The sequence below is a fragment of the Cavia porcellus genome, unplaced genomic scaffold, assembly GCF_034190915.1.
Source record: "Cavia porcellus strain 051 isolate PalLab524CR breed Dunkin Hartley unplaced genomic scaffold, mCavPor4.1 scaffold_14, whole genome shotgun sequence".
Lineage (NCBI taxonomy): Eukaryota > Metazoa > Chordata > Mammalia > Rodentia > Caviidae > Cavia > Cavia porcellus.
The window spans coordinates 25,837,812-25,851,307 of NW_026947497.1; the positions used below are offsets into that span (position 1 = coordinate 25,837,812).

The 13,496-nt window shown below is 32.9% G+C and overlaps 1 protein-coding gene across 5 annotated transcripts in view; it reads right to left on the reverse strand.

The window, feature by feature from the left end:
* Sclt1 (sodium channel and clathrin linker 1) overlaps positions 1 to 13,496 on the reverse strand; it is a 183,094-nt gene that overhangs the window by 152,037 nt on the left and 17,561 nt on the right. For 4 of the 5 annotated variants that reach the window (XR_010051460.1, XM_013140782.3, XM_013140781.3 and 1 more), the window contains exons 3-5: positions 8,892 to 8,950; positions 8,285 to 8,357; positions 3,769 to 3,824 (exon numbers count right to left, since the gene is read on the reverse strand). Coding sequence is in view for 4 of the 5 variants with exons in the window: in XM_013140782.3 (XP_012996236.1) it covers positions 3,769 to 3,824; positions 8,285 to 8,357; positions 8,892 to 8,950 (188 nt within the window). In the remaining variant the exon portion in view is untranslated. The remainder of the gene's footprint in view (positions 1 to 3,768; positions 3,825 to 8,284; positions 8,358 to 8,891; positions 8,951 to 13,496) is intronic. The other variant, XM_063260768.1, reaches the window with a different exon arrangement.

A 13,496-nucleotide genomic window follows, 5' to 3' on the forward strand; every position in this document is an offset into this window, starting at 1 on the left:
CTTGTCATACAGGCTTCCTGATACGGACTCGGCTGTTCTCGTTGGAGGAGTTCAGGACCTCACTGTTACTGAGAATGGCTATGGTACTTTTTGGGAAGCCCTGGTTCTTATTTTGAGTGCTGCTTCTTGGCTCCAGTGCAGAACTCTCAACCTACTGGCACAGATCCTTCATTCTGCTGGCACAGACTTTCTAGCTTCCACTGCTGACCTTTGGATCTTCCCAAGGCAGAAGCATAAAACAGACTTACGTGAGTCATTGTTGTGGGCTCTAGGGATCCAGCTGGACTCCTTGGGGGCAAAGTCATGGGCTCCAGGTCTTTAATGAACTCGTGTAGGGCATCACTGTGGGATCCAGGCACTTGGCTAGATTCTGCAGGTCTTTAGTGTGTGGAACACGTTTCCTGCACTTTCTCTGTATTTGATTCCCTGAGTGGCCATTATAAATAATACTGTAAATCATGTGCCCTGTGTATAATTGTTCTTGCAATCCCTGATTACAACACAGACTGATATTGTGCAAAACTGTCTTTCAAAACTGATGGAGAAATAATGTGACAGAGAGCACATCGAGAAACTCATGACCACCAAATCAGCACTACAAAAACAATGATATCCTAGAAAGAGACAATGAGGCCAACAATGCCAAAAAGTCTCATAAATGAATACCCCAAACAGGGTGAGTAGTTAAGAAGAAGACAAAACAAAAAAAGGAAATCAGTAATGCAGGGTAATAAAATGTGACATGGTTGGTCAGTACTTTTTGGTAATAACTCTCAATAACTCGTCTTAATTCCTCCATCAAGTCATACAGCCTGGCAGAATGGGCCCAGAAATAAATTCAACAATACTTTGAATACAAAAAAAAAATTTAATTCAAAAAGAATTACACAAGTCAAAAGTCTAAAAATGGAAAATAATATTTCACATAACTGGAACCAGGAAAATACAGGAATATCTATTCTAACTTTAGGAAAAAATGGACTTGAAACTAAAACTGACTACAAGAGGCAAAAAAGGTCATCCTATATTGGCTAAGGGAGAAATCTGACAGGAAATGATAACACAAATATATATGCGCCAAATATTAGTGCATCCAACCTCATGAAACAAACACTATTGGACATAAAATCAGATAAATGCCAACACAAATATGGTGGGGGACCTCAATGCTCCACTGTCACAAACAGATCAACTAGGTAAAAAATCAGCAAAGAAAAATAAGAATTGATCAAACCTTTAAATAAATGTACTTAATAGCTACCTAGAGTGTTCTACCCAACAATGGAATGTACAATCTCAGCAGCTCTTGAGGCTTTCTCCAAAATATACCACATGCTAGCCCATAAAGCATGCTTAAGTAAATGCAACAGAAGCAAAATTATCCCATGCATATTATCAGATGGTAGTGAGGTGAAACTAGAAATCAGTGGCAAAAGAAATCACAGAAATTGTGCAAACACATGGACGTTAAACAATATCCTGTTGAATAATCAATGAGTCATAGAAGAAATCAAGACAGAGATTAAAGAGCTCCAAGAAGCCAACGATAATTTCAATACAATACAGCAAACCTATGGGACACAATGAAAGCAGTCCTAAGAGGAAAAATTATAGTTGTAAATGCCCACACAGGAAAAACAGAGTGAGAATAATCTATGACATACCTCAAGGTACCAGAAAACAGAAGACCATTCCAAATCCAAAGCCAGGACCAAGAAGGAAATGATACAGATCAGAGCAGTAATTAATGAAAATGAGGCCAGAAAAGCAATACAGACATTTATGGACCTATCTGTCTAATGACTAGATTTGAGATTGAGGCACACAGTGTAGACTTACTACCACTACTCAGCCTTACGACCCACATTTGAACTTCCAACACAGGAACATGATGTGGCCTTCTGGTGGCTTCTTCTGCAGTATAGTTCTGTAGTTTCTGTAATTGTACTGGACAGTATAGTATAGTACTATAGTTTTATGTTGTTATATATTTCAATACCGCATGTAAGAGTTATGCAAATAAAAGCAAAGTCATCAAGTGAAGTTTCCTTTGACCATTTCTTGGTTCTGAATATTGTAATGTGTATACCATATACAATTCCTCATTTAGCAGCCCATTTATTTAACAACCTAGCCACAGAAACGGAACTCAGTCATGAAACAAGATTATCTGTAATAACAAATGACAGAAAGGCTACAGGGGAAAGAACACTTCCATATTGTTGCTGGGTATGTAAAGAATGCAACCATTATGGAAATCAGTACAGGGATTCCTCAAAATACTAAAACGAGAAATTTCATTCAACTCAGCTATTCCCTTCCTATGAGTCTTCCTGAAAGAGTTAAAGACACCATATTACAGTGATACATGCATGTTCATGTTTATGACAGCACAATTCACAACAGCTAAATCTTTGGAGCAGCCAATATGTCCACCAATACATGAACAGATAAAGAGAACATGTTAACACAATGTAGTACATGTAACACAATGAAGTACTACTCTACCATAGTGAATAAATGTGAGTCATTTGTAGAAAAATAGATGGATCTGAGACAACAATGTTAAGTGAAATAAATAAGACACACAAGCTAAAATATTATGTTTTTTCTTACATAAAAATCCTCAAATATAAATGAAGGGCAAAATTAAAGATAGGAGGAAATAGGGAGATATATATTTTGCAAATGGGAATGCATCAAGATAGAAGGAATGGTAGGGAAGGGGAGGAGAAGGAGGAGGAGGAAAAAAAAGAAATAAGATGTGTTATGTTTATTACCAAGTCCCCAAGAGGAACATTACCATTACATATTACACATATGTATTTAAAAAACTGGGGAAAAAATCCTCTCAATTAAGCCATAACAAAGCTAGGGATACAGCTCAGAGGCACAGCACCTGGCTGGCAAGCATGAGGTTCTGAATTTGATTCCTGGTAGTAAAAAAACCAAAAAACCATAATGAAAACTACTTAGTTAAAATGATGAAATTTAAGAAGTTTGAAGTTTAATAAGAGAAAATTTAAGAAGTCTGAAGTTTAATAAAAGGTAGCACTGGTAAAAGCAGTGGATTAATACTGGTAAATCAATAGCAGTATGGTAAACTAGTACAGCCTCTTTGGAAATTTGACATTTATTACAAAACTTAACATTCACATAACATATGACCTAGTGATTTCATCCTTTGAAACTCCTGTATTTGTAGAAGATGTAAGTGAAAAAATTAAGTCCCGAAACCAGATGATATAATTTTATAAAGTCTTTTAAAAATGCAAACTTATATAGACTGGAGATAAACATATCTATAAAAAAATTTAAAAGCAAAGGAATGAGAAATAATTCATGGTAGTGTTTACTTTCTGCAGAAAGACGAGACTGGGAATTGCAGACAAAACATGGATAAATGCACCAGTATCAGTAACATTATCTCTTTTGCTGGCTGGCAGGTGTGACAAACTTCCATTTTATCAGTATGCTTTCTAACACATTTATGTAATATACATTACATGATCAACTGCTAATATTTATAAGGTGCTTTACCCTTTATAATTAGTCCTATGAAAATAATTCTGTTTGTATCTTTCATTTCATTTACAGATGAAGAAACTAAAGCAAAAAAGAAATAATGTCTTTATAGTCATATTAATGGAGCCAGGAGAGAAATGGAAAATCAGACCCTAGATTCTACACTGTTCATCAGTATATGTATTAAATAACAAAAATAAATGTTATTTAAAAAATAAATGGAGGAACCAATAATTGATCTACCTTTCATTTTCTCTGATGACATTTTCAAGTTTTAGTTTCATCTCACCCATCTGTTTCTGAAAGAATAAAGTATAATACAGAATTATATTTTCCAAACAATTATATGTCCACTAAGTAGTCCACTCATATGCAAGCATTCAGACTAACATTAGTCTATAGATAAGAAAGACTTATGCATTACTCTCAATAAGCAATACTAAAAAGACACAGTTTAATAATACATAGAACATGAACAGACTGAAAAAATATTTTAACATGTTGAGAGGAATTTACAATATCATTCCTAAGACTTATAGTTATGAAAACAAAGTAAGACATTCCTCAGTATGATAGTATGACAAAATACCAGATGATTCCTGCATCTCTCCTTGTAGCTTAATTAATTTACGTCAGCTGAGATGATGCCCTCATCACCTCAACTGGTATATTTCAACTGGTAAAATAGTAATAGTTAAAAAAGAAAACAGAGTTCTAGCTTAATAGTTATTCCTTTAGTCTTTGATTCACCAGCCTTAGTAACTACCTAAACTCTATATTCAATACATATGGTCACTGACATACTTAGAAGGAAAGATGATTTTTTAAACCTAGTGGTTAAATAATAAGACGTGTACTGTAAAAGGAAATAAGGTGAAACCTTGATTAATTTTTCTTTGACAGAATAAAGGAATTACCAGGCCTTCAAAAGGAAAAGAAGTACATTTCAAGTAGGTAGAAATATGAATAAAGGACAAAATACAAAAAATAAATAGACAGCCCTCAACAAAAGTAAATGTGTGAGTGGAAAGCAGGAAGGAGCCCATGTGAAATCACACTTAAGTCAAAAGTGCAATGAACTCGAGATACGTCCACTAGTCTAGACTGTCCACCCTACACTGAAGGAGAGAAGCCAAGCCTCAGGTCAGCTTTGGCATGAGACGCTGGAAGTGGGCCATTCTCCAAGTCCTTCTCGCTCCCTCTCAAGCAGAGAAGCTCCAGGCAGCTTGGTCAGAAACTCACTAATAGCCAATTCTAACTATAAATTGGCTTGAAAAATGAGCTTTCTCCAGGTCCCTGCTACACCAAAATCAACATTAAACCAAAATGAATTAATTTACTACCAAAGAAGTGAGCGCTGACCACACATCAATCAATGTAGTGAGAAATAAAACTGAAAAAGACAAGTGCAGCATCTTAAATTCCATGTTAAAACATTTGGATTTTACTGTAAAAAGTATCCCCATTGTATAATTTTTAAAAAGCTGATTATTAAAAGTTGTAATATTATTTATTACTTTCAAAAGATAATATAGGCTATATATGCATCAGCTAAAATTAATGCTGGACCATAAAACTCATTTTAAAATTATTTGTTTGAAATATTTAATATGGGAAAAAATCAGCAAAGTTTACATTATTATTTATATTTTCTTTTAAAAGTCCTTTAATTTTGATTTTTAAGAAATTCTGAATGTTCTTTTATTTTATGAAAAATAAAACAAATTTTTATAACCGAATAATAGAATAATGATAGTTATTACATTGTGTATTCTTCAAAGTATGTCTTCAAAGTAGTTACTCAGTACAGACATAAGCCAAAAGGACACTTACAAAAAAGAAGCAAACATAATAACACAAACATTTTTTAACAACTAAGATAGACAATTAGTATAAATGAAACAAATTGGCATATACATTGAAAAAAATTTTTTTTTCTCTTTTTCCTTTTTATCGGTACCAGGGTTCGAACTCATGACCGCCTGCTTGCAAGGCAGGCACTTATGATGCTGAGCTAAATCCCCAGCCCCTAATTTTCTTGATCCAAAACATGTGTAACATGTCTTATCTATGTTGTTATACAAATGACATGATACTTAATCATTTGTTAAAATTAAGAATGGAGTGTGGAATTAGACATTTCTGAAGAAACTACTATTACATTCTTAAAAGATTACAACACAGGCAAGCTGGGTGACTACTTTGGACCTTTAGAAAACTATTAATTCTGATCTCTTGCTTCCTACCTAAAATTCCCAGGACACTGAGGTACAAGAACATCTGTGACTTGACCAATCTTTCCCTAAGAATCCAGTGAGATGCTGTCTCAATGACGGCTCAATGACGGTTTCTCTTAGGCGGGATGCCACACTTGTTCTTGCCTCTAAATGCTCTTACTTATTTTTAAAACAATGAATATATAAATTAGGGAAGTATTTGAACTTCTACCTACTTTCTATTTAACTCTCTTCTACTTTTCTCTTTGTCTGTGTATGTGTGTATATATATATTGTATACATACGTAGTGTGTATATGATTTCATATATATATATTTATATATATAAAACAAAACAAATTAAGGCTTTTCTGGCAGAAAATCTTTCACACAGTATTTCTTGTGTTTCCACACTATTCTATTTTTTTGTTATTAAATTTTAGGTCATTGTGTCTTAAGAATTAATTCCATTAATTAATAATATCTGTGAGAACAACTTTTGGGTGGGTACCAGGGATCAAACTCATGATTTCACACTTGCCAGGTAGGTGCTTGTGCCACTGAGCCAAACTTCCTGCCCAAGAATAGCTATTCTTAGAAGAAGCTGTCAACATTTCTTTTCTCTTTCTCTAACAGAGGTAACAACTATTCTTATCATGATAGACTCTTGTTGATCTTTTTAAATTGCAGCTTCCTCTCATAATTAATTTGGTAATTATACTGAGGTAGTAAGATTTCCAAATGGCAAAAAAATTAAAAGCTTGAGTAAAATAGCTGTAAACTATATAAGGTTTAATTTCAAGATAACTAGCTATTTTATAGCAAACAAGGCACATAATATGTCACTAATGATTCAGAAACAGTGAATTCAACAACACTTTAGACTTGCAAGAACTGTAAATAAAAATAAAATATAAATTGTTCAAAAAAGAGGTTTCTTTTTTAATTGTCAGTAAGTATGATGAAAAGATATTATTGTGGTTGCATTATATTTAAAGGACCACAGGCTAAAATGTATACAGTAAAGACCAGGAAATGAACTAACTTAAGAATTACTTATCATAAAACAGACTGCATTTTTTAAAAAAATGTCTATTTCTGAAATTTGAGTTCACAGGTTTACTTTGTAAGTTGACATAGTAGAAGAATAACGTTGGAAATGAAAGTTCACATTATTCCAAATGCAATAGAATAACCTAAGTTTATTTTTTAGGAAATATAAGCATTATATGTTCTCTTAATAAAAGTGCATACTGTATCAATCTATACTTTGAAGAACGGATTGTTATACTAGCTCTATCTTGTTCGCATAAGCTCCAGTATTTAATTATTCATCAGATGTCTAAACACCTCAAAGTATACTGTAAGATTTCTTCCTGTCTATGGAGGAAAAAAACAGAAACTGCTTAGTGTCTCTCACATGCACAGCATTACTCTTAGAAAATCAGTCCCATTGGATTATCTTTATATAAAGTCAGTATATTTTCTTCTATTTGATTTAATTAAGTTAACCTTGCTATCCTTATTGCAGCAGAATTGATCTAGGGAGTAGTGTTTCAGGCAAACACAATCATGAGGATGAGAAGTACCCGCCAACTGGTGGGCTTAGCATGAGACATATAAATTGTGTGAGTCCACTGTATTTTTATTCCCATATCAGAAAATTCAAGAAAACATGTAAAAGGCATTTTAAGTTCAAAGAAATACATTATTAATATTGTTATGCTCTAACAATATAGTTCATTGAAACTCATACTGTGTTCTAAGCAATTCTGTGCCATTCTAATTTTCCATGAGCTCAGTCTGAGAATCATGGAACCTAAAATAATTAACTATACAGACAACTTCTTTAGTTTCTTTATTCTCTTCATTATTAAAATAAACTCCACTGCTAAGCATTTCAAAAAAAAAAAAAAAAGGCTGCTACATTTTAAGCCTGCATTAGAAGTACCTAAAAGACATAAAAGAAAAAATAATTGAGACAATATTTGAAATTTAGAAACAAAATCCATTCTGCAAATAACAAAACATGAAGGTAGAATGAAGGCAAGGAGAAATATCTGATACGATATGAGATAGTTTTCAAGGGAAAAAATAAATAAGCAAGTAATAACATGGTGAAGAAAAATTCCTAAGCCTCTAGGAGATACTTTTAACAGATAAAATAGTAAGGAGATACTGGGATTAAAAAACAAAACTAAAGATAATCTTTAATCTTTGAAATCTTTCTCCTTACCTTCATTCTACCTGCATGTTTTATCATTTGCAGAATGGATTTTGTTTCTCAATTTAAAATACTGTCTTTGTCAGTTTTTTTCTTATATGACTTGTAGATACTTCTAATGCAGCCTTAAAATGCAGCAGCTTTCTTTCAGATCATCTTTAAACACATACACATGGATGCACACAGGCACAGACTAAACAGCAACAAGAATCAATACAGTAAAACACTTTCTTCATCAGTGTTTTTTAAAATGAATGAGTCTGTTTTATTTTTTTCTCATACTAGAACATTGCAAAAATTTCATAATTATAATTTCATACCTGATAATATTTTATTTGCCCTCCCAGCTCTGCCACATGTTTATCATACTGAGAAATAAGAAGTGCTAAAAAGCTAAAAAAAAAAAAAAAAAAAAAAAAAGCAGAGTTAGAACTAAGGCACACTTGATCCCATCTAATAAATATGTAACAAATTATGTATTAAAACATTTATGCTTTATTTAACCATAAGAATCAGTACGTTGTCTTTTCTCTAAACTAAGAGTTTTTAAGTCTTAGAATAAGTACTATTCTTGCCTAAAGAACTGTCTCTGTGGATGAGTGGAGTATGTAATCTGGTCTGAACATGGTATGATATTTATTTGTATCTCTGGCATCTACTTGTTAGATGCCTATAGCAGCCTTACCTCTATGGATTTTGCTTGTTGAAACAAATAACAATGTTTCCAAACATTGCCAAATTATCTTCTACTGGTAAAAGGACAAAATCTTTCCCCATTGTGAGCCAGCATAATACTCTATGATGCTTGCTTTTCTAAGTCAGTTATGTCTAACTATAGCAGGCCAAAAGTAGACATTTCTATACTAATGTAATTATTTTAGTGACAGGTAATATTAAGAAAATTCTATTTTTCTAGTAATACTTTACCTTTGGTCATCTTTCGAGTTTACCAATGTTTCATCTCCGTCTCCTTGGAGGACAGTATTCTATAAAAGAAAACATGCATCTTAAAATGTTTTCTTGCATCATTCTAGCCAAAACTGACAGTGGTTTAAAACTAAATGCAATTATAACTTTATAAAATCCATTGATATAATCCCAAAAGAGGAATAGAAAGAAATTAGCTTATTGATACCTAAATGCATTTGGTAAATTTAACACACATACATAATAAAATCTCTTAAAAGATTAGAAATACTAAAAATTTTTCTTGACTTGATAAAATTATACCAGAAATTACCATTTTAATTTTTTTTTTTATTTAAAGGGGAAAAAAAAAAACGAAACAGCATAAGGGTACAAGTAATACAGAATTTCAAAAAAAAACAGTAAGAAATCACTAATTAATAGATTACATATTGTCATCTTAGAAATAGTTGTTCAAGTTATAGGATTAAAGCATACAAAGTGGATATTCAAACAGTGAGACTGCAAACAGTTACGTTCAATGATCCAACAAAAACTTAGTAAAATGGTCATCTAAACACACCTAAACACACTTGCAGTTGTATCCTTTAGAGCATTTTTTTCCCCTCTCTTTTTTACAACAACATTTACACATTTGGGGTTTTATTACTCCCATAGTTCTTATTTTTTGGAAGAGAATAAAACCAAATATGACAAAACAAAGCAGTCAGTCAAAACAAAGGATAGATATAGCACATGATGTAAAAACAGAATACAAGGTAATCAACAATGGTTACCATAATGCCTCTTGCTACCTTAAAAAGAATTGCCTGTATCATTAGGTATAATAAAATTGAACAAAACAGTAAAGAACAACACCAATAAAACCTAAACATTGGAAACATTACAGGACTTCAAAAGAAGATAATAGTCAAACCAAAATGGGCATCATAGTGAATCTTATTGCCTTCAAAGTAGTTGCCTATACTCTGATACTTAATACTATCATACAGACGAGAACAGAGTAAAATCAGTCAAAACAAGATGATGGAAGCAACACAGGGCTTCAAATCAAGTTAACGGGAAATGAAAAAAGTTACTATAATATATCCTGATAATTTTTTTGATTCTTCCCCTTAATTAAAAAAATTAAAAAATATTTTTTTTTAAAAAAGGGGAGATTGAGATAAAAGAGGACATAACAACATAACAATACAGGTCAAAGCATAACAATTTCAGCAATCTAGTGCTTCACCACAATACTTAATAGTAGTTACCATAGTATCTCTTTCCTTGAAATATTTGAAAATAACTTCGTATACTATGGCTTCAAATATATCAAGGCAGTATGAAACCATTCAAGAGGATGAAAGTATTACAGGGTATTTAGAACCAGCTAATGGACAACAAACAATGGTTTCTATATTATCTCTTTGCTACAAAAATTTTTGTTTATATTATCACATATAATAAAATCCAGTAAGATACATGATAAAACCAATGGAGACAGAAGAACAACAGTTTGGTGGGACTTCAAAACAAGATGATATTCAATCAGCACTAGCTATTATGATGTCTTTTCTTCAAAATAGCTGTTCATATCATCACAGACAATAATATCTAGCAACCCAGAATAAAGCCATTTCAATTAATGAGTGAAAACTTTATAAGGCTTTAAAGCCACATAATGGGGGGATCATGATTACTACATACTTTTATATATTTGAATCATTTCTTACAATAGGGAAACTATTTGGTATTCATACATGTTTGATTTATTTCACTTGTGAGTATGGTTTCAAGCTACACCCATTCATTTATAAATATCCCAATGTGATCCTTCTTTATAGCTGAGTAGTACTCCACTGTAGAAAAACACCACAACTTTTTTTTTCCATTCCTCAATTGATGGACACTTAGGTTGTTCCCAAGATCTGGCTATTACAAATTGTGCTGCTGTAAACATGGGTGCACATATATCATTGTGGTATGTTGCTTTCAGTTCTTCTGGGAATATGACTAGAATTGAGATAGCTGGAACAAATGGGACTTCCAATCAGAGCTTTTTGAGAAATCTCCAGACTGACCTCCACAATGGTTACACCAGTCTACACTCCCACCAACAGTGCAGGAGAGTTCCTTTTTCCCCAAAGCCTCTCCAGAATTTTTGTTGATGGTTTTCTTGATCCTGGCCATTCTTTCAGAAGTGAGATGGAATCTCAGTGTGGTTTTCATTTGCATTTCTCTAATGACTAATGATGATGAACATTTTTTCATGTATTTATTTGCCATTTGTATTTCTTCATCTGAGAAGTATATATTCATCTCAGATGCCCATTTTAGGATTGGATCTTTGCATTTTGGGAGCCTAATTTTTTTTAATTCTTTATATGTTTTCAACAGAAGTCCCTTATCTGAGGGACAGTTCACTAAGATTTTTTGCCAGTTTGTGGGTTTTCTTTTCACTATGCTGGAGATTTCTTTTGACATGCAGAAACTTTTTAATAAGAGGTGATCCCAGTTATTGATGCTAGCAAGTATTCCCAGTGTGGTTTGAGTCCTGTTCACGAATTCTCTACCTACCCGTATGTCTTTAAGGTTTCTACCCAATTTGTCTTCCAATAGATTTAGTGTTTCTGTTTTAATATTCAGATCTTTGATCCATTTACATTTTAATTTAGTACATGGTGATAGGCATGGGTCTAGTTTTAGTTATTGGCATCTGGAGAGCCAGTTTTTCCAACACCATTTATTAAAGAGACTGTCGTTCTTCCAGTGAACAGTGTTTGGCTCCTTTATCAAAGATAAGGTGGTTGAGTGTGTTTGTAGTTGTGGTTGTATCTTCTAATCTATTCCATTGATCTTTGGCTCTGTTTTGATTACAGTATCATGTTGGTTTTACTACAGTTGCTTTGTAGTATAACTTCAAGTCAGGGATTGTGATGCCTCCTCTCTTGCCTTTGTTGCTTAGAACTGTCTTTGCTATTCTAGGTCTCTTTTCGCTCCAGATGAATTTTAGGAGTGATTTCTCTAGATCTATGAGGTTATGTTGATGGTATTTTTACTGGGATTGCATTGAATCTGTACAACGGTTTTGAGAGAATGGCCATTTTCACAATATTTATTCTTCCTATCCATGAGCAAGGGATGTCTTTCCATTTTCTGAGATCATCTTCAATTTCTTTTTTCAGTGTATTATAATTTTCCCTGTATAGGTGTTTCACTTCTTTTGTAAATATTCCTAAATATTTCATTTTTTGTTTGCTAGTGTGAAGGGTATGGCTTCTCTTATTTCTCTCTCTGTGATTTTATTGTTAGTGTATAGGAATGCTATTGATTTTTGAGCACTGACTTTGTATCCAGCTACATTACTGAATTTATTTATTATATCTAAGAGTCTTTCAATGGAGTGTAGGGGGTCTTCTATGTAGAGTATCATGTCATCTGCAAATAATGATAATTTAACTTCTTCTTTTCCATCTTTACCCCTTTTATTTTTCTCTCTTGTCTAATTGCTCTGGTTAGTACTTCCAGTACTATATTAAATAGGAGTGGTGATAAAGGACATCCTTGTCTTGTTCCTGATTTTAAAGTAAAGGCCTTCAATTTTTAGGCCATTTAGTATGATACTGGCTGTTGGTCTGTCATAAATAGCCTTTATTATATTGAGGTAAAGACCATATATTCCAATGTTCTGTAAAGTTCTTACCATGAATGAATGTTGGACCTTATCGAAAGCTTTTTCTGCATCTATAGAAATGATCATGTGATTCTTACTTTTGACTTTATTGATATAGTGGATTATATTTATTGATTTAAATATGTAGAACCATCCCTGCATGCCTGGCATGAATGCCACTTGGTCATGGTGTATAATCTTCTTGATGATTTGCTGCATCCTATTTGCCAATATTTTATTGAGGATTTTTGCATCTGTGTTCACTAGGGAGATTGGTCTATAGTTCTCTTTTTTAGTTGGGTCTTTCTCAGAGTAATATTACTCTCTTAGAGTAATATTTGCTTCCAGGAATGACTTAGGAAGGATTGCTTCCCTTTCAATTTCACTGAATAGTTTGAGGAGTGTCGGCATTAGGTCTTCTTTGTATTTTTTGTGGGAATACTGCAGTGAATCCATCTGGGCCTGAGCTCTTCTTTGTAGGTAAGGACTTAATTACATTTTCAATTTCATTAATAGAAATTGGGTTATTCAGCAGTTTTACTCTCTTGATCTAGCTTTGGTACTTCACATGTTTCTAGGAATCTGTCTATTTCTTCTGTGTTATCAAACCTTTGAGAGTAGAGGTTTTCAAAAGAGGTGTTGATGATCTTCTGTATTTCTATAGAGTCTGTAGTGATTTCACCTTTTTTCATTTCTTATTGCATGAATTTGAGCATTTTGTTCTGCTTTTTAAATAAGCTGGGCTAGTGGCTTATCAATTTTATTTATTCTTTCAAAGAACCAACTCTTTGATTCATTGATTCTTTGGATTGTTTTCTTAGTCTCTATTGCATTGATTTCTGCTCTGATTTTTATACTTTCCTCTCTTCTTTTGGCTTTGGGGTTGACTTGCTCTTCTTTTTCTAGCTGTTTGAGGTATAGCATCAGGTTATTTATTTGTATTTGTT